The sequence below is a fragment of the Phyllopteryx taeniolatus genome, chromosome 13, assembly GCF_024500385.1.
Source record: "Phyllopteryx taeniolatus isolate TA_2022b chromosome 13, UOR_Ptae_1.2, whole genome shotgun sequence".
Taxonomy (NCBI): domain Eukaryota; kingdom Metazoa; phylum Chordata; class Actinopteri; order Syngnathiformes; family Syngnathidae; genus Phyllopteryx; species Phyllopteryx taeniolatus.
The window spans coordinates 12,032,721-12,051,607 of record NC_084514.1 but is presented as its reverse complement, the minus strand read 5'-3'; the positions used below and the strand labels follow the sequence as shown (position 1 = coordinate 12,051,607).

At 43.8% G+C, this 18,887-nt stretch overlaps 3 protein-coding genes across 5 annotated transcripts in view; 1 reads left to right on the top strand and 2 right to left on the bottom strand.

Moving 5' to 3' along the window:
- adprs (ADP-ribosylserine hydrolase) overlaps positions 1 to 1,810 on the top strand; it is a 16,054-nt gene extending 14,244 nt beyond the window's left edge. Inside the window, exon 7 of one of the 2 annotated variants that reach the window (XM_061794309.1) lies at positions 1,157 to 1,810. In XM_061794309.1, coding sequence (XP_061650293.1) covers positions 1,157 to 1,382 — 226 coding nt within the window. In that variant the 3' untranslated portion in view covers positions 1,383 to 1,810. The remainder of the gene's footprint in view (positions 1 to 1,156) is intronic. The other variant, XM_061794310.1, reaches the window with a different exon arrangement.
- LOC133487556 (b(0,+)-type amino acid transporter 1-like) lies at positions 1,411 to 18,780 on the bottom strand. Of its 2 annotated transcripts, none has more exons than XM_061794308.1 (6): positions 17,985 to 18,780; positions 10,560 to 10,693; positions 6,160 to 6,289; positions 4,702 to 4,826; positions 2,238 to 2,325; positions 1,411 to 2,123 (listed from the first exon to the last, which is right to left on the bottom strand). In XM_061794308.1, the coding sequence occupies exons 1-6, from the start codon at positions 18,681 to 18,683 to the stop codon at positions 1,893 to 1,895; spliced, it is 1,407 nt and encodes a 468-aa protein (XP_061650292.1). In that variant the 5' UTR covers positions 18,684 to 18,780; the 3' UTR covers positions 1,411 to 1,892. The 2 variants fall into 2 exon arrangements, with proteins under 2 accessions (XP_061650292.1, XP_061650291.1); XM_061794307.1 differs by lacking the exon at positions 17,985 to 18,780 and adding an exon at positions 14,682 to 17,352.
- Positions 12,230 to 14,670, bottom strand: LOC133487558 (b(0,+)-type amino acid transporter 1-like). Its single transcript, XM_061794311.1, has one exon. The coding sequence runs from the start codon at positions 13,856 to 13,858 to the stop codon at positions 13,127 to 13,129; it is 732 nt and encodes a 243-aa protein (XP_061650295.1). The 5' UTR covers positions 13,859 to 14,670; the 3' UTR covers positions 12,230 to 13,126.
- Positions 18,781 to 18,887: the final 107 nt, after the last annotated feature.

Sequence of the window (18,887 nt, the reverse complement as noted above, 5' to 3'; positions counted from 1 at the left end):
TTTGGGGCTTTTTTTCTGAAGATGGAACTGAGGCCTTAGTCAGGGTGGCGGGAAATAGGTACCATTCCAAATACCAGTCAGTGTTGGGACAAAACCTTCAGGCTTCTAATAGAAAATGAAACTAAAAATGTCAGGAAAACCTTACTAGAACATCTGAACTTTATTTGGAGTTATTCAGGCATGTTAAATGGTGGCAGGTGTGTGTTGACGCCCATTTAACATGAGTCACATTGTGATTGGTCAATTCTAAACACACACACATTTATGTATGTGTGTATGTACTGTATGTATGTTTTTGTGTAGACTTTTTTGTCCTCTGTTTATGATATATTCTATCCCTGTTCTTCCCTGTTTCGTGTCGAACAATACTTTGTCATTATTTGAAAGTTGCACAATGACTTGTTCATGCTTTTCATTGGGTCATTTTGGTGAATAACCATTATTTAATAAAAATGTAAAAAATGTAAAGCATCTGAGTTATTTAAATGTCAAAACTCCAGAGAGAAATCCATTACACATTCTGACATGTACAGGAAATGTACCATATCAGCTAAAATTAATGGTATAAGAACACAACAGTACAGTATATCCACTGTACATATTTAAATTTCTTAACTACAAAAGTCATGACTTCATCATTTTAATAAAATCATTCAAATCCATATATCTAAAAAGTGATTCTGTAAAAATAACCAAAAAATTAAAAAGGAATGCAAAAATTTAAATAAATATTCATAAAGGCGGTACGGTGAGCGACTGGTTAGCACATCTGCCTCACAGTTCTGAGGACCGGGGTTCAAATCCGGGCTCGCCTGTGTGGAGTTTGCATGTTCTCCCCGTGCCTGCATGGTTTTTCTCCGGGTACTCCGATTTCTTCCCATGTCCCAAAAACATGCGTGGTAGGTTAATTGAAGACTCTAAATTGCCCTTAAGTTTGAATTTGAGTGAGAATGGTTGTTTGTTTCTATGTAAGCCTGCGATTGCCTGGCGACCAGTTCAGGGTGTACCCCGCCTCTCGGCCGAAGATAGCTGGGATAGGCTCCAGCATGCCCGCGACCCGAGTGAGGATAAGCGGTACGGAAAATGAATGAATGAATGAATGAATGAATATTCATAAATCAAGATATTCATCCATTTTCTTTACTGCTTATCCTAGGTTCACGGGTGAGCAGGAGCGTATCCCAGCTGACTGGGCTGGAGGCAGGCACCTTGGACTCGTCGCCAGCCGATTGCAGGGCACATATAGAAACAACAAACAACCATTCACATTCACACCTGTGGACAATTTAGACTTGTTTTTAATAAACCTAATATGCATGTTTTTGGAATGTGGGAGACAGCCCATGTACCCAGAGAAAACCTGCTTGCAAAGTGCTTTGTAATTAAGTTAATGAACTGTAGTCAATGCAGTGAGGAACAACCATTAGACTATCTTAGACCTTTCCCATACTGGTACAGAAGATGTTTTAGGAGGCTCAGGTTATTGACCATAAGAAGAAAAAAAAAATTAACTACTCAAATTAAACACGGTTAACAACTGCCTAACACATTATTAAAATGCCACAGGATATTGATAATCATTGTGTTTGATTTAAGAAAATAACTTCTTTGAGTGAAATCAATTAAAACAACTGTAAAAAATGAGGTATTCTCGCCTCCTACGTTTACTGTTTAAGCAAGTTTTTCCATTCCAGGATGACAATATCAGAGGTCTGTTAGACTTAAATTGTGGAATGGTGGTTCCAAAAAAATATTACACGGTGTAATTATTTGTATTGGCCTAGCAGGGTATGTAACATGTACAGCACTGCAATTAGGTTGAAGTTTCATAGAGCTCGAAAATTGCCAGTAAACAGCAGGAAATTCAAATAAATGAAATCTTTAAGCCCACATTATAGGTTTTTCTCTGCTGGGGCAACCTGTAAAAATAGCTGCAGGAATATGGTCAACTTTGTTAACAGGCCTGGGCATAGCTTGTAATGAATGAAAGGTATGTAGATGATGACCCCACTGAAGATAAATAAAGTCACATAGAGGTATTCGATCTGCGGATTGTCAATGATGGGGGCCAGCACAAGGAATACTGCTGCGATGAGGACCAGTATGGGCAGTATAATGGGAACCTGAAGGAATAGGTGAAAAATAGTACAGATGCTGAGTCATCATTTGTGTTTTATGTTGTTTACGTTTTTTTTTTTACATTTTTTTTAAATTAAGGTTACATGAGTGGCACTCACCCTGTATGGCCTTGGGAGCTCTGGCTTCTTGATCTTGAGGTAGAGGAGACCAGACAATGTGATGGCATAAAAAAACCAGGCCGTGAAACTTGTAAACAAAAGAAAGATTGATTTTAGGCAAACACAAAAAGGCTCCGATGATGAAAAATATAAGTGGTTTGAGGTTTCCCTTGCCCGGACGCGGGTCACCGGGGCCCCCCTCTTGAGCCAGGCCTGGAGGTGGGGCTCGAAGGCGAGCGCCTGGGGGCCGGGCCTGCACCCATCGGGCCCGGCCGGGCACAGCCCAAAACGGTAACGTGGGTCCCCCTTCACATGGGCTCACCACCTGTGGGAGGGGCCATAGGGGTCGGGTGCAGTGCAAGCTGGGCGGTGGCCGAAGGCAGGGACCTTGGCGATTCGATCCCCGGCTACAAAAGCTGGCTCTAGGGACGTGGAATGTCACCTCTCTGGCAGGGAAGAAGCCCGAGCTAGTGTGTGAGGTCGAGAAATTCCGACTCGATATAGTCGGACTCTCCTCCAGACACAGCTTGGGCTCTGGTACCAGTCCTCTCGAGAGGGATTGGACTCTCTTCCACTCTGGAGTTGCCCACGGTGAGAGGCGCCGAGCAGGTGTGGGTATACTTATTTCCCCCTGGCTCGGCGCCTGTACGTTGGGGTTCACCCCGGTGGACGAGAGGGTAGCCTCCCTCCGCCTTCGGGTGGGGGAACGGGTCCTGACTGTTGTTTGTGCCTATGCACCAAACAGGAGTTCAGAGTACCCACCCTTTTTGGAGTCCTTGGAGGGGGTGCTGGAGAGCACTCCTGCTGGGGACTCCATCATTCTGCTGGGGGACTTCAATGCTCAATGCCTGTCGTGGCGGCAATCCCCGAATCGCGTTGGTGGACACCAACGGTGAGGGATGCCGTCAAGCTGAAGAAGGAGTCCTATCGGGCCTTTTTGGCCTGTGGGACTCCTGAGGCAGCTGACTGGTACCGGCTGGCCAAGCGGAATGCAGCTTTGGTGGTCGCTGAAGCAAAAACTCTGGTATGGGAGGAGTTCGGTGAGGCCATGGAGAAAGACTTCCGGACGGCTTCAAGAAATTCTGGTCCACCATCCGGGATCTCAGAAGGGGGAAGTAGTGCACCACCAACACTATGTATAGTGGGGATGGGGCGCTGGTGACCTCGACTCGGGACGTTGTGAGCCGGTGTGGAGAATACTTCGAAGACCTCCTCGATTCCACCGACACGCCTTCCCATGAGGAAGCAGAGTCTGGGTTCTCTGAGGCGGGCTCTCCTATCTCTGGGGTTGAGGTCACCGAGGTGGTTAAAAAGCTCCCCGTTGGCAAGGCCCCGGGGGTGGATGAGATTCGCCCGGAGTTCCTAAAGGCTCTGGATGTTGTGGGGCTGTCCTGGTTGACACGCCTCTGCAACATCGTGTGGACATCGGGGACAGCGCCTCTGGATTGGCAGACTGGGGTGGTGGTCCCACTTTTTAAGAAGGGGGGCCGGAGGGTGTGTTCCAACTACAGGGGGATCACACTCCTCAGCCTCCCTGCTAAGGTCTATTCAGGGGTGCTGGTGAGGAGGGTCCGTCAGGAAGTCGAATCTCAGATCCAGGAGGAGCAGTGTGGTTTTCGTCCTGGCCGTGGAACAGTGGACCAGCTCTACACCCTCGGCAGGGTCCTCGAGGGAGCAGTTCGCAGCAGAGTGTGAAGCGGCTGGGATGAGAATCAGCGCCTCCAAATCTGAGACCATGGTCCTCAGTCAGAAAAGGGTGGAGTGCCTTCTCCAGGTGGGGGATGAGGTCCTGCCCCAAGTGGAGGAGTTCAAGTATCTTGGGGTCTTGTTCACGAATGAGGGAACAATGGAACGGGAGATCGACAGGCGGATCGGTGCAGCGTCTGCAGTGATGCGGACTTTGTATCGGTCCATTGTGGTAAAGAAGGAGCTAAGCCGAAAGGCGAAGCTCTCGATTTACCGGTCGATCTACGTTCCTACCCTCACCTAAGGTCACGAGCTGTGGGCCGTGACCAAAAGAACAAGATCCCGGATACAAGCGGCCGAAATGAGTTTCCTCCGCAGTGTGTCCGGCTCTCCCTTAGAGATAGGGTGAGAAGCTCGGTCATCCGGGAGGATCTCAGAGTAGAGCTTCTGCTCCTCCACATCGAGAGGAGCCAGATGAGGTGGCTGGGGCATCTGATTCGGATGCCTCCCGGACGCCTCCCTGGTGAGGTGTTCCGGTCCCGGGGATGACCAAGGACACGCTGGAGAGACTACGTCTTTCGGCTGGCCCGGGAACGCCTTGGGATCCCCCCGGAAGAGCTGGATGAAGTGGCTGGGGAGAGGGAAGTCTGGGTGTCCCTGCTAAAGCTACTGCCCCCCCGACCCAACCTCGGATAAGCGGTAGAAAATGGCTGGACAAAAAGGCAGCATGTGCTTATTTTTAAGCGATTTGAAAGAAATTCGGAGCCCATGTGTTCACCTGAAGAAGTTGACAATACTCTGAAAGTCTCCGGGGATGAGCACCAGCAAGGAGACAACAGTGGTGAAAATTAGAGCTGGCGATGGAGTCAGTCTGTGTACGTGAGCCATGGACAGAATATCCGGCTAGAAAACACACACAATACATACAGTAGTGTGACAGCAGAGCATCAACATTATTGCAAAGGGGACATATAATAGACAATTGCTTTTAATGGCTTGTATAGACTTTTTCATAATGTTTGTAAGAAATAGGCGCCAGGGTGGCAGAGAGCGAGTGACCATCTCGAAATGATAATGATGACCAAAACTTGTTTGAGGCTGCACCTCCAGATATCCCCCAAAAGGTTAGGTTTTTCATTTACTTGAAAATCCAAATCAATCCAGCAGAACCTAAGAGTCAGGAGGATCTTTCGAGTCGATGTCGAATAGTTGGACAGAGAAGAGCACAAAACTACCTAGCGCCGTAGTAGTCACTTCTAAAGGGATAGACCGGAAACCAAGCCTGCATCATTGGGTTTGTGGAAGGCATTTTTAACAGGTATGTATAACATTTTTGGTTGGATTGTCTTTAAGTGAGTAATTTAGCCTGCTAGCTAACGTAGCGTCTATAGCACTCTTATCAATTCCACCGTCAGAGCACGTTTGTGCCATGAATCTGAATGACAGAAAAGTCCATTAATCAGCCAGTCGCTCAACGAGCATGTTAACTACGTACGTCTGAATTTCCACTTTTAGTTTTGAATCAATTTACCTGTTGAACTATAAATCCCGGCCGGCCTTCTGTCTCCCTTCAAAGCAATTTACTGTACTTCACATGAAATCATCTTTTCGCCTGACACTTCACACATTCAAACTGCAGTGGTAGAGAAGCAAGTTAAAGTCATTCAAGCCATTTAGCCTGTTTTCTCAATCACTCTGCATTGGTCAAATGACAGAAGGGTTTGTTTACTAGTGGTGTCATCAGAACTACTGTATTTCCACCTGTAAATAAGACAAACTAATAAACTGCACCATAAGGTGGCGCTTCGAGGTCATATTTGGCAGCCAATCACAAGCGTGAATTTAGGAAGGAAGTGATATGGAAAAAAATCTGAGCTTTATTTTTCAAATGTACCTACAATTGTAATCATGGAGATTTCCCAAAAACTGTAATTACACATTCTCTCCTACCAATGTAATGGATTACAATTGCATACATTTAGTCAATTCAATTACATTATCTAGTTACACATTTCATATGAAACACATCATTTGTTACTCCCCAACCCTGAAAATATGTCGGGCTCACTTAGATGAGACCCTGAAAAACGGGCAGATTTCATCAAGACAAACTCTTAATGTTTGGGATATTTTGACCAAAGCATGTCATAGACATGTTACTAAGGTGAGAACTATTTTTAATTATGGGAAAAGGAAAAAAAGGAAAATATCTTTTAAAAGACTGCAATATTCTCACCATGTGTCCTTCACGTGCAGCAACAAAGCACATGCGTCCACCACTGAAGAACGTCCCGTTTAGTGACCCAAAAGCTGACAAAGCTGCAGCTATTGACATGATCCACCCCCAGGATCCTAACACTTTGTTCCTGTGGGGGGGGGAAGAGTCTCAAGTTCATTGCAAAGCTGCCACACCACACATTTCCGCCCCTTTTTATTACAAGATTTCAAAGATTATCCTCATGAAATTAAAGTTGCAATTAGAACTAAATAGTTCACACTACCCATATCACCAAAAGCTAAAGAAAACCATTTCAAAATCTTACATGATATCTATCCGTGTAATGATTTTTAGGACAAAGATTCAACATATTTTGATTGTACTTATGCTAAAATCAGAGGTGGGTAGTAACGCGCTACATTTACTCAAGTAACATTTTCGATAAACTGTACTTGTCAGAGTACTTTGAATGCACCGTACTTTTTACTTTTACTTATGTGACGAAGGATCGATACTTTTACTCCGTTACAATGATCGACATGCCGTCCGCTACTTTTATTTATCCATTCTTGCGCATGTGCGTCTATTTTTAGACTCCATCTTCGACTTCCGCATAGGGCGCCTGTTGCGCCAATCGAACGGGAACACTGTCATTTGACTCCAATTCACCAATCAGACGACACAGGGCAGTCACATGACCGCGCACGGAGCCTTCACGAGTGTGTTTACAGACTCCAAAAAACAACAGCTTTAACATGCAGCGTAGTTTTGTCACTGGCCAAATTTGAATATTTCTAACTTGAGAAAACACCTTGCGGTAAGTTGCAGATGTTTCTATTGTTGTTTTGGCAGTGGATTGTGCGATCTTAACATTCTGTTTACTCCCCAAAAATGACCCACCCTACCAAAGCCCCAAAATAAAGCAGAATTTTAAATCCAAAATCTATTTCGCATGATGAAACAACCTGTTATTTATCAATTCCACTCAATTTAATTCATTTTTTGTCATGTATTTTTTTGTTACACAATATGAAAAGGCAATCACCAGTGGGCAGTGAGTACAATTTTTTTTTTTTTTTTTTTTTTTTTTTTTTTTAAACCACAAACCAACTGTCATAACAGTTTTCTTTCAAACAGTAAATGTTTATTATTGCACTGTTTATTATTACACTTGCATATTCCATGCATAGCTGGAATTTGCATCGCAGACCATTGATTTAAAAAAACAAAAACAAAAAAAGCGAGATTACAATCACTGCGCGTGAGTGTCACAGTAAACTGCATGAATCAAGGATGTTACATCACAATAAAATAAAAAAATATTTCAAGTAAGTAACATTGCATATATGTAAATAAAAAATGACGCTCAACCCATTTGTCCCAGACCTCTCTGATGGCTGCCAGTTAGTCCGTCATACGCCTTTGCTTGTCTTGACTCACGGTTGTCAAATCTCAGCATTCTTGAGAAAGTGTGAAAGATTTTCAGCGGCATTGTGGCACGAAAAATTTCCCTTCCACTCTCTGCAACCCAGAGACTATATGGAGCCTTGCCACGGGACCTATATACACCTGCTAATGCCAAAAGCCCTATGTAGCCACGCAAGTCAATCTCAGCCATATTTTTCCAGTTTTCTCCATATTTCCGGAAATACTCCAAATTTGTATTGTCCGGGATGATTTTTTCGATTGCTGGTGTGATGAACAGGAGAAAGGTGGGTGAAATGTCCTGGACATGGGCAGCTGAATACCTTGTTGGGCCTGGAGTCATCCTTATGATGTTTGGTGCTGCTGTTCTTCCCTGGTTGCTGTCTGAATTTGTTGAGGACCATGCAATTTTGCTGTTCTTTGACAAAAATGTCTCTATGTCTGCTTGAGGGATTTCCTCTTCTTCTTCATCTGAAGATGCATCATCCTCTGGGTTGTATTTCTCCCCATCTTCCTCTTCAGATACATCTTCATCCTCTTGTTCCTCCTCAGCTCCTGAAAATATCTCATCCAGGACCTGTCGGACAATGAAACGTCTACTCATGGCTTCAGCAAGGAGCCAACTAGGGGTCCTTTGATTCAAGATACCTTTATATCCTCTATACTGAATTAGTTTTTATTATGTCTGAGATTGTTTTTGGTTTTGTTTGGGACCTTGTGTGATGTGAGGGGTTAGCTGCAGATCAAGAGTGCAGGTTCAGGTCAGATGTACAATTCCAATGAAGTTGGGACATTGTGTTAAACTTAAAAACAGAATACAATGATTTGCAAATCATGTTCAACCTATATTTAATTGAATACACAACAAATTGAGATATTTAATGTTCAAACTGATAAACCTTATTGTTTTTAGCAAAGAATCATTAACTTAGAATTTTATGGGTGCAACACGTTCCAAAAAAGCTGGGAAAGGTGGCAAAAAAGACTGAGAAAGTGGAGGAATGCTCATCAAACACCTGTTTGGAACATCCCACAGGTGAACAGGCTAATTGGGAACATGTGGGCGCCATGATTGGTTATAAAAGGAGCGTCCCCGAATTGCTCAGTCATTCACATGCAAAGATGGGGCGAGGCTCACCTCTTTGTGAACAAGTGCGTGAAGAAATAGTCAAATAGTTTAAGGACAATGTTCCTCAACGTACAATTGCAAGGAATTTAGGGATTTCATCATCTACGGTCCATAATATCATCAAAAGGTTCAGAGAATCTGGAGAAATCACTGCATGAAAGCGGCAAGGCCGGAAACCAACATTGAATGCCCGTGACCTTCGATCCCTCAGGCGGCACTGCATCAAAAACCGACATCAATGTGTAAAGGATATCAGCGCATGGGCTCAGGAACACTTCAGAAAACCAATGTCAGTAAATATAGTTTGCGCTACATCCGTAAGTGCAACTTGAAACTCTACTATGCAAAGCAGAAGCCATTAATCAACAACACCCAGAAACGCCGCCGGCTTCTCTGGGCCCAAACTCATCTAAGATGGACTGATGCAAAGTGGAAAAGTGTTCTGTGGTTCGACGAGTCCACATTTCAAATTATTTTTGGAAATTGTGGACGTTGTGGCCAAAGAAGAAAAGAACCATCCGGCCTGTTATGGACTCAAAGTTCAAAAGCCAGCATCTGTGATGGTATGGGGCTGTGTTAGTGCCCACATCAGTGAAGGCACCATTAATGCTGAAAGCTACATACAGGTTTTGGAGAAACATATGCTGCCATCCAAGCAACTTCTTTTTCATGGACGCCCCTGCTTATTTCACCAAGACAATGCCAAACCACATTCTGCACGTGTTACAACAGCGTGACTTCGTAGTAAAAGAGGGCGGGTACTCGACTGGCCTGCCTGGAGTTCAGACCTGTCTCCCATTGAAAATGTTTGGCGCATTATGAAGCGTAAACTACGACAACGGAGACCCCGGAGTGTTGAACAGCTGAAGCTGTACATCAAGCAAGAATGGGAAAGAATTCCACCTCCAAAGATTCAACAATTAGTGTCCTCAGTTGCCAAATGTTTATTGAAATGTTGTTAAAAGAAAAGGTGATGTAACACAGTGGTAAACATGACCCTGTACCAGGTTTTTTGGAACGTGTTGCAGCCATAAAATTCTAAGTTAATGATTATTTGCTAAAAACAAAGTTGATCAGTTTCAACATTAAATATCTTGTCTTTGTAGTGTATTCAATTCAATATAGGTTGAACATGATTTGCAAATCATTCTATTCTGTTTTTATTTGTTTAACACAACATCCCAACTTCATTGGAATTGGGGTTTTAAGTTCTAGTCGTACATCAATCCTGTGTCTTTGATGTGTGTGTGTAACTGTGTATTAGAGAGAGTTTGTGTGTGGCTTTTGAACTTTTTTTCTTGTTTAAATGCTTGTATAATTCACGGGTCAAAAATGACCCATATGACAACCTTTGTACCCTCGTGGTGTACAGCCCACATGGAAACAAAAACAAAGTATCACTTTTTCTAATGATGGGGTCCCTTTAGCAAAAGTCATAAAATTTAAAGTTGGAAAAAGATAGTTTAAGGTATTTTTTTTTCTACAGCTAAACAGGGTAGTGGGTGACTTTTGACCCGCAAGACAACACAAGGGTTAAAACTTGTGCATCTTCCCGACTTAGTCACTTGGTCCGTCGGCAATAGGAGTCCTTGGCAACCCGGATGAATTATACAATTTTTCAAATTTCTTTTTCTATAAGCTCTAGTTTAAGGCAATGTCATTGTCTACCAGTGTCTATTTGTATAGACTCAATTGGTTAAAAATAAATCATATTTCATGACTGTAGGTGGAGCTTGGAGACTCATTAATTCCGTCATGCTCCTTTTAATGTTTAACAAAGAAATAAAACTAAAGAGCCGAGCAAGATGAAGTCAACTGACTGGCTTTAGTTGTGCAACTGACATCTTTGTCAGGTCCTACTCACCCCCATGTGACAGCCACTGCATTGGATGAAATGAGCTCTTTCGGCGTCATTACTGTCAGGTAGCTGACGTTCACCAGCAGATACAAGCCAGTCACCATTGAGATTGCAATCACTACTGCTCTCGGGAGATTCACCTGCAATACAGTAGGAGGAAAAAAAGAACACAAGCAATGGAATGAGAATTTAAATGTTAATTTAATAATATCACATAATCTAATCACTTAAATGTAATTACATTTGTGCTGTTTCAGTGAGACCGTGGCAAAAGTGGAGAATGTGACAAATGCTGACTTTATCCCACACATTTACAGATACTGTGCCATGAAAAAGTATTTGCCTCCTCAAATTTTTATTTTATTTTTTGCATAGTTTTCCCACTTTAAGACCATTAAACACATAAATATCAGACAAAGATATCCCAAGTAAACATAAAATACAGTTTTTTAGGGTGATTTTATTTATTAAGATAAAAAACCTGTTCAAATCTACCTGGCCCTGTGTGGAGAAAGTAATGCCCCCCCCCCCCCTGTTAAATAATTAATTAACTGTGGCAAATTATTTTGGAAACCTGAGTTAATTTACAGTAACCACACCCAAACCTGAGTACCTCCAGACCTGTTAAATTAAGAAATCACATGAATAGAACCAGTCTGACAAAAGAAGTCGTCCAAAAGATCTCACATTGCATCACGTGACCGATGCATTGGGCTGCGTGGCCCCTGTCCGACACTTGACGAGCGTCTGGTGTAAATGTAATAGAGCACTTCAAAAAAAGAACATCGCACCAGCAGTTGGTTTGATGGTCTGGGGCTGCAATGCTTCCTCAGGACCTGGACGTCTTGCTGTGATTGATGGAACCATGAATTCAGCTCTTTACCAAAAAATTCTGAAGAATGTTCGGCCATGAGTTTGTGACCTCAAGCTGAAACGCACTTGAGTTCTGCAGCAGGACAACGATCCAAAACACACCAGCAAGTCAACTTCTGAATGGCTTTTTCTTTTTCCCCCCCTTTTTTAAAATAAGGTCTTAAATAAGGTCCCGTCAAAGTCCGGACTTAAATCTGACTCAAATGTTGTGGCATGACCATAAAAAGGCTGTTTATTCTCAAAACCCTTCCAGCGCTGCTGGATTAAAACAATTCTGCAAGGAAGAGTGGGCCAAAATATCTCCACAGATGTGAATGACTCATTGCCAGTTGTAGACAACGCTTGATCCAATCTGTTTTAGAATTGATTTTAAGATCTTACTGGCACTGGGGCTTCACTGTTTTTGGTTCCGTTTTGTTTTTCATGATATACGATTGTGATGTTTGGTGTGTACTGTTTTATTCTGTCAAAGCACTTTGTGAACATTTGTTTTTAAAGGTGCTATACAAGTTATTATTATTAGGGGGCAAATATTTGTTCACGGCACTGTATATGTTTCCTTTAACCGTAAACTGAATCCACCACTACCACTAGAACTTGAGAGATTATGCATTTATTTATTTATTTTTAGTGTATGTCCTTTTCAAACAAGCAAAAAAAAAAAAAGTCTCCAAATAAACAAAAGAATGGCTCAACCAGAAGACCATGAAATCCCATAAATTTTGGTCTACGTATACTCTAAGCCATAACTAACCTTGCGGCTTAAACAAAGACACCACCTTGTGGATTTTCCCAGTTGCGTGAGCGTCACATTCTCATCTATTCTTAGCTTCTGTCACCAAAAGTGTGTTTATCCCTCTATCAGTCCACCCATCCATCCTTTTTCTATACTGGTTATCCTGTTCAGGGTCGCTGGGAGTTCCGCCTATCCCAGCCGACTTTGTGTGAAAGGCAGACCCTGGATTGGTGGAAACCGAGTTGACTTGGTCATGATTTTTTTTCTTGATGAACTCCATGGTGAAGTGTTAACTGCTCACGTTTTTAAATCAAAACCGTACACATTGGAGCATTCAGACCGGTATTCATATCTGCTGAAAACGCAACAAAATCTCTACCTTGTTACAATCAAATCAATCAATCCAGTAAAAAGAGCAATTGAGCCTCTGCACATGAGCTTTAAGTAAATTAATGGATGATGTGACGTTGGAAGAAGCAGCGTGAAGAACTTTTTTTTTTTTTTCTGCAAGAAGATGACTAAGGACTTCAGAGGAAAGCCTGCATGAGAAAACAGCCTTGAAGACTGTGGGGTCAGCAAACAGAGAATGAATGGCTGAGGCATTTCAGTCAGATCAGACTGAAAGAAAGTGAGGGACGATGTTGAATAATAAATGACCTTACCTTAATTTTGTTGTGGGCACTTTAGTGCGGCTTGTGTTTAACAAAGTTGAGATTATAAGGTGCTTCAGCAAAACATTAAAGGGATGTACACAAAACAACCAATTTCACCAAGTCGTTTCACCAAGTATTTTGTCCACCTGCCCTGAACGAAAGAGTTCAGTTGTTGCGTATCAACTGATATGTTATTTGCCTTTGACAAAGTGCATTTCGTGAAAAGACTCCAGTTGGCTCAATTAAACATTTCTCCCATTGAATGTCGAACCATCATTTGGCAGATTCACAATAACACATTGGCAAAATCATTACCGTGATTTTGATGTAAAATCCCACCTTTTTTCCGGTCTCACCTGCGGTTGTTTCAGTTCCTCAATGACATAGTTTAAGTTGTACCAGCCAGAATATGACCAGAGTCCTTGATAAAAAGCCATTCCCATCGTGCTAAAGGAATACTGAGTGCCCTTAAAAGCATCGTCAACATTCAAATTTCGTACAATGACACCATTGTTCTGTGTGAGCGCCACAATTCCTCCAATTACAATAAGTGTCAATGTTAAGACTTTGGCCATCAGGAAGACGACTTGGATTCTGACAGCGAGGCGTACGTTCAAGATGTTTACGATGGCAACAGTCAGTATGGCCACAGCTGCGACGCACTTCACCATCAGCTGTGGGGGATCACATCCACTGTAAAAGGGGGCTGTTGCATACTTTGCGATGCTAATTGACACCGCAGCAATGCTAAAAGGCTTGACGACCAGAATGAAAGTAATTGCTGCAAAGAAAGCAGGACATGACCCGTAGATCCGAAGGATGTAAATAAATTCGCCCCCAGACTCAGGGATAACGGTTCCAAGTTCGGTGTAGGACAACGCCGCAAACATGGCCACAACTCCAGAGAGGGCCCAGATCAACAAGCTTGCTCCAGGGCTTCCTGTGTAGGCCAGCACAAACTGCGGTGACATGAATATACCGGATCCAATCATGGTTCCTGAAATAAATGCCACGCCACCTATCAACCCGATTTCCCTTTTCATTTCCACAGCTTCTGGCTTGCACAGATCGGATCAGATAGCACAAAAACAGTGTTGACCCTCCAATTATGAAGTCGTGTCTGTTTAGAGCAAAGGACAAAACTCGGTAAAGAATGAGCAAAACCTCAAGGTCAGTTCTACTGACTAACTAACTTTACTCCTTTTTCCTCGTAAATGTTTATGTCCACGAGCAAGTGTGCCTTATCTGAACGTGACTCAGTCTTCCAAAACGCTTGTGTCTCTCTTGGTTACATAAGGAGAAAATTAAAATGAAGGTAATATTTACACATAGATATGGTCAAAATGATTGAAATCCCTACATCCAGATTTTGAGTAAAACTCATTTGATATTTGTTGAATGGTAAATTTTATTTGCAAATGAAGAGATCGAGTACCAATAGATATGAAATACATAATCATAAATAATAATAGTACTACTACCACTACTTCAAATAATAATAATAAAATGAAGAAATAGAAAATGGTGAAAGAGTTTTTAAGCCATAGCGCAACAATTCAGTACTATGTTGTTCTCAATCTGCACATTTTCAGCGCTGATCTTCAAACACATTTTAATGTATTTCGAAACAAAACACGAAAATAGGTTTGGTTGCACTTTAACTTACACTGGCCTATGTTTTCATTGTGGCACTTGAGCACATGTTTGCCAACTCCGGTAACTACAGAACAGTATTTTTGTCATTTTAATTAAACAGCTATTAACTTTTTTTTTGTGTGTGCCAAAAGACTAATACAGAAAAACTTAGCTAGGTGTGAATCATTTTGGTCTTATCTCTACAGAGGAAAAGTTAAAAATAAGTCTTACCTCAGGATTTTTGAGCTCCTCAGTTACATAATTCAAAGTGTTCCAGCCATCATAGGACCACAAACCCTGATAGAAAGCAATGCCAAAGGATCTGACACGTAAATCGGTTCCTTCAAAAGTGTTCACAAAGTTCCCAGCGCCTTTGTCGAAAAGCATCACCACTCCTCCCAGTATGATCACAGTCATTGCCAGCACTTTGACTGCCATGGAGACCACCTGAATGATGGTGGCCAGGCGAGTGCTCAGACAGTTCACCAAAACCAGACTGATGATGGCTCCTGCAGCTACACACTTTACCGCCAGCTGTGGAGCGCGACAGCTTGTGTAAAAAGGAGCCACAGCAAATTCGGCAAAGCTGAGCGCAATTCCGGTGGCGCTGGCAGGTCTCATGACACTCGTGAAGCTGAAGACAAACATGAAGGCCACCGCTCTCCCTGTTGTCCTCAGCATGTAGATATATTCTCCACCAGATTCTGGAATGACTGTTCCCAGTTCAGCATAGCAGAGCCCCCCCAGCATGGCTATCAGGCCACAGGTTGCCCATATAATGAGGCTGGCCCCCGGACTGCCAATTGTGGAAATCACATACTGGGGTGATATGAAGATCCCAGAACCCATCATGGTCCCAGCAATGAAAGATACCGCTCCAGTAATCCCAATTTCCCTCTTCAGGTTGAGTCCGTGTTTGTCAGTTGCCATCGTTGGAAAACTTCAGGGAGGAATGCCGCAGACACAGGTTAAGCATTGGGTAATGATACATCTGTGTAAACAATGAATGGTCAACCAATTGCAAGTGATTACCACGTTCATAGGTGGGGTAGTTATTACTTTGTGCCTCGTGGTAGTAGTTCTCTCTTTTCCTACATCTTTTTTTTTTTTTTTTAGTCCTGTTCGGCTGTTAAGTCGAGCAGAAATGAGGATCTGTATTCCTTTTATGCCGGAACAGTTTTACTGTGTCAGAGTGGCCTTTTTAAAGATGCCACTGTGGTTCCTTTGTATTCTGATGGATATTTATTCAGAATTACTGTCGTTCGGGCGAACAAAGTTTTTAAAGGGGAGTGACAGAAACAACAAAATGGGGAGAGAGTGAAAGGTAACCAAATAATATTGGAAAAGACGACAACAAAAGACTAGACTACTACAACACTAGCTGTAAACAAGATGAGGAAAGTAAATCATTATATCAAATCCCTAGTACAGTGTGATGGGAGTGGCTCTGTAAATTCTACACATCTATAGGACCAGAGTGTAAGTGAGGGGATACCCAAGAAATTTGCATAGTTACACGTTATTTGTCGCAATGAGTGAGTGGCCCCACACCCAGCGAATAAGTCCCAGGGGTCTGTGTCTGCGGACACATGCAAGTGAATTGCATGCACAGTAACCGTCAGAATTGTCCGGTAATTGCTGCGCCTGCGCCGTGGGGACTGAGGACCCCACCCCACCCAATCGGGAGGCGGGGCCGGGCCCAGTAGCCCTCCCGTACGCCACCCGGTGGATGGGGACACCTCCCACACCAAGGGTTCCACGGTGGTCCACCGAGGCGCCCCGAAAACCGGCCACCCGGAGGAGGCCGCAGGGGCTCAACACCACCCAGACCGCCCCACATGCCCTGCCATCACCCCCATCGCTCTTCCCCAGGAGAGCGAGACATCCCCACAATGTAGCCAGCCCCCGCCCAGCCCTAGGGTGAGACCGTCTGGTGGATAGGGGCACCCGACAAGGGAATGATAAGGGGGGCACCCCGGAGAGCAGCCATGGGACATGAGAGGGGATCCCCCACGCCAAGCAGCCATCCAGCCAGTGGGGCCGTCTTCAGGAGCACCACCACAAGCCTAGTGAACCCCCCCTCGTTACTATGACTGCCAGGTCCCCGACTGTCAGTCATTGGCCCGACCCGTGAATAAGTGGCCCCAGAGTAGTGTAGTGCATTAAAATATAGAGTGCTTCACCCCCTCAGCCCACAACCCAATGCCCTCCAGAAATAGGTGTATGTAGTGCATTAAAGGAAAGAGGATGTGTGAATGTGTAATGCATTAAAATTTTGGGGGGGTGGGCAGGGCGGAGGAGCAAGGAGTCTAGACCGGGAAACAGCACCGCATTCCCAGACCCCTCACCAGAAGAGGAGGAGGCGACCCTAGTCGGACGCAAGGACCAGAGAGAAGAGGAGGAAGCAGGCCCGAGGAGTGACAGGGAGCTAATTGAGATTCTGTAGCTTCTTTTGCTACATCTGTAAAACCAATGCTTTTTAAATAGCAAGACTGAGTTTGAGAGCAATAACGCCAAATTTAACATACCTGCTCCCCATTCATACTTGATATTGTGTAACACTACTGCGTCACATGACACCAAGGTGGGAAAAATGGCTAATTGGGCCCAATTTAGACATTTTCACCGAGGGGTGTACTCACTTTTGTTGCCTGTGGTTTAGACATTAATGGCTGTGTGTTGTTATTTTGAGGGCACAGTAAATGTACACTATTAGCTGTACACTGACTCCTGCGTTTTACATTTTGGCAGTGTCGTTTCTTCAGTGTTGTCCCATGAAAAGGTACACTTCCAAAAATGGAAATGGGAAATGTGGCCGGCGCCAAAAATGAGTTTGACACCCCTGAAAGAGCTGAAATTAAAATTGTGTCCAGCTAGTGGTCAGGAAGGGAATTATGGACAGGGGGGGGGGGGGGGGGGGCGTCTATACCCTTGACTGGTCGCCAGTCAATTTCAGGGCACAGATTGGCTAACGACCAGTTCAGGATGTACCCCGCATTGCACCCAAAGTCAGCTGAGGTAGGTTCCAGCATGACCGCAACCCTAATGAGGAAAAGCGGTACGGAAAATAACCATTTACACTCATGGGCAATATAGTCTTCAATAACCTAACATGCACCTTTTTGGAATATGGGAAGTACTCAGAGAAAATCCTTGCACGTACAAGCAATATGCAAAAAAGTTTAGATTCTAACCCAGAACCTTGCACACATGCTAACAACTACTCCACACTGCTACCCCGATACTACTGTAATTCTGTCAGAGCAAATTTGACTTTTATCAACAACTTTTATGTATCTGGCAACAAATCAACTATCCATTGCACCACACAAACTGCCGTGTGCTGGATATAAACTTTACAATTGGACATCTTTTTGTTTTTGTGTTATGCCTTGAAGAGTTTGCGCTGCATATCCTAAAAGCTTCTTTTTTTCCCTCTCCCTACCATGAAGAAAAGATTTGTATGGTGATTTTGAACAGACACATGAAGGCTGACTTTACATACTGTATGTCAAATGAAAAGACGTACTGTACCTCTGGACGTTTTAATTCCTCTGTCACATAGTTGAGGTTATTCCAGCCATCATATGACCACAGCCCCTGGTAGAAAGCAATACCAATTGGATTGATGCCAATATTTGAGTTTTCAAATGAGTCTTGAAAGTTTTCAGTGTTTCCTCTGGCGAGCATCACCACACCTCCTACTATTATGACTGCCAGTGCCAGGACCTTAGCCACCATTAAAAACACTTGCACTGACATTGAAAAGCTAACGTTAAGACAATTCACAGTAGCCACCGTAATAATTGCGGCTGCGGCCACACACTTGACCAGCATAACAGGAGGCGCACAATCTGGGTAAAATGGGGCCGCAACATACTGAGCGAAACTGAGCGAGATGCTAACCACACCAGCAGGTCTGACAAATAAAACAGAGCTGAAGATTAACATAAAGGCAACGACTGGGCCTGACGTCCTGAGAATGTAGACATACTCTCCCCCAGATTCTCTCATGACGGTCCCCAGTTCAATATAGCAAAAAGAAGCAAGTATGGCCAGCAGACCGCAGCACGCCCACACCACCAGACTGGCTCCGGGGCTGCCGATGGTGGCGAGCACCGTCTGCGGTGACATGAAGATCCCCGAGCCGATCATTGTCCCCCCGATGAGGGACACAGCGCCCACCAGGCCCACTTCACGCTTGAGGCTGAGCTGCCGAGTCTCATCTTCCATGATGACGGCCGATTATAACAAGGTCTGCCGTCACAAACCTTTCGCCAAACTGGAAAAACACTATAATTCTGTGGCCAAGGTCCTGCTAACAGCAGCCCGCAAGTTAATAATTAAGAGGGTAGGACAGAGAAAGTAGATCGTTAGCTCAAAAGTATCACAAATAAGACAGTATTACTGCATACAGGAGGTCATATGGTCTCTAGT

Excerpts from the sequence above, each read along its gene's own strand:
- LOC133487556 (XM_061794308.1), bottom strand. The coding sequence starts at position 18,683 with ATGGAAGATGAGACTCGGCAGCTCAGCCTCAAGCGTGAAGTGGGCCTG. Across the intron at positions 4,827-6,159 it reads CTGCACGTGAAGGACACATG|CCGGATATTCTGTCCATGGC; the intron begins GTGAGAATATTG and ends TGTGTTTTCTAG. Across the intron at positions 2,326-4,701 it reads AGTATTGTCAACTTCTTCAG|TTTCACGGCCTGGTTTTTTT; the intron begins GTGAACACATGG and ends TTTGTTTACAAG.
- LOC133487558 (XM_061794311.1), bottom strand. The coding sequence starts at position 13,858 with ATGAAAAGGGAAATCGGGTTGATAGGTGGCGTGGCATTTATTTCAGGA.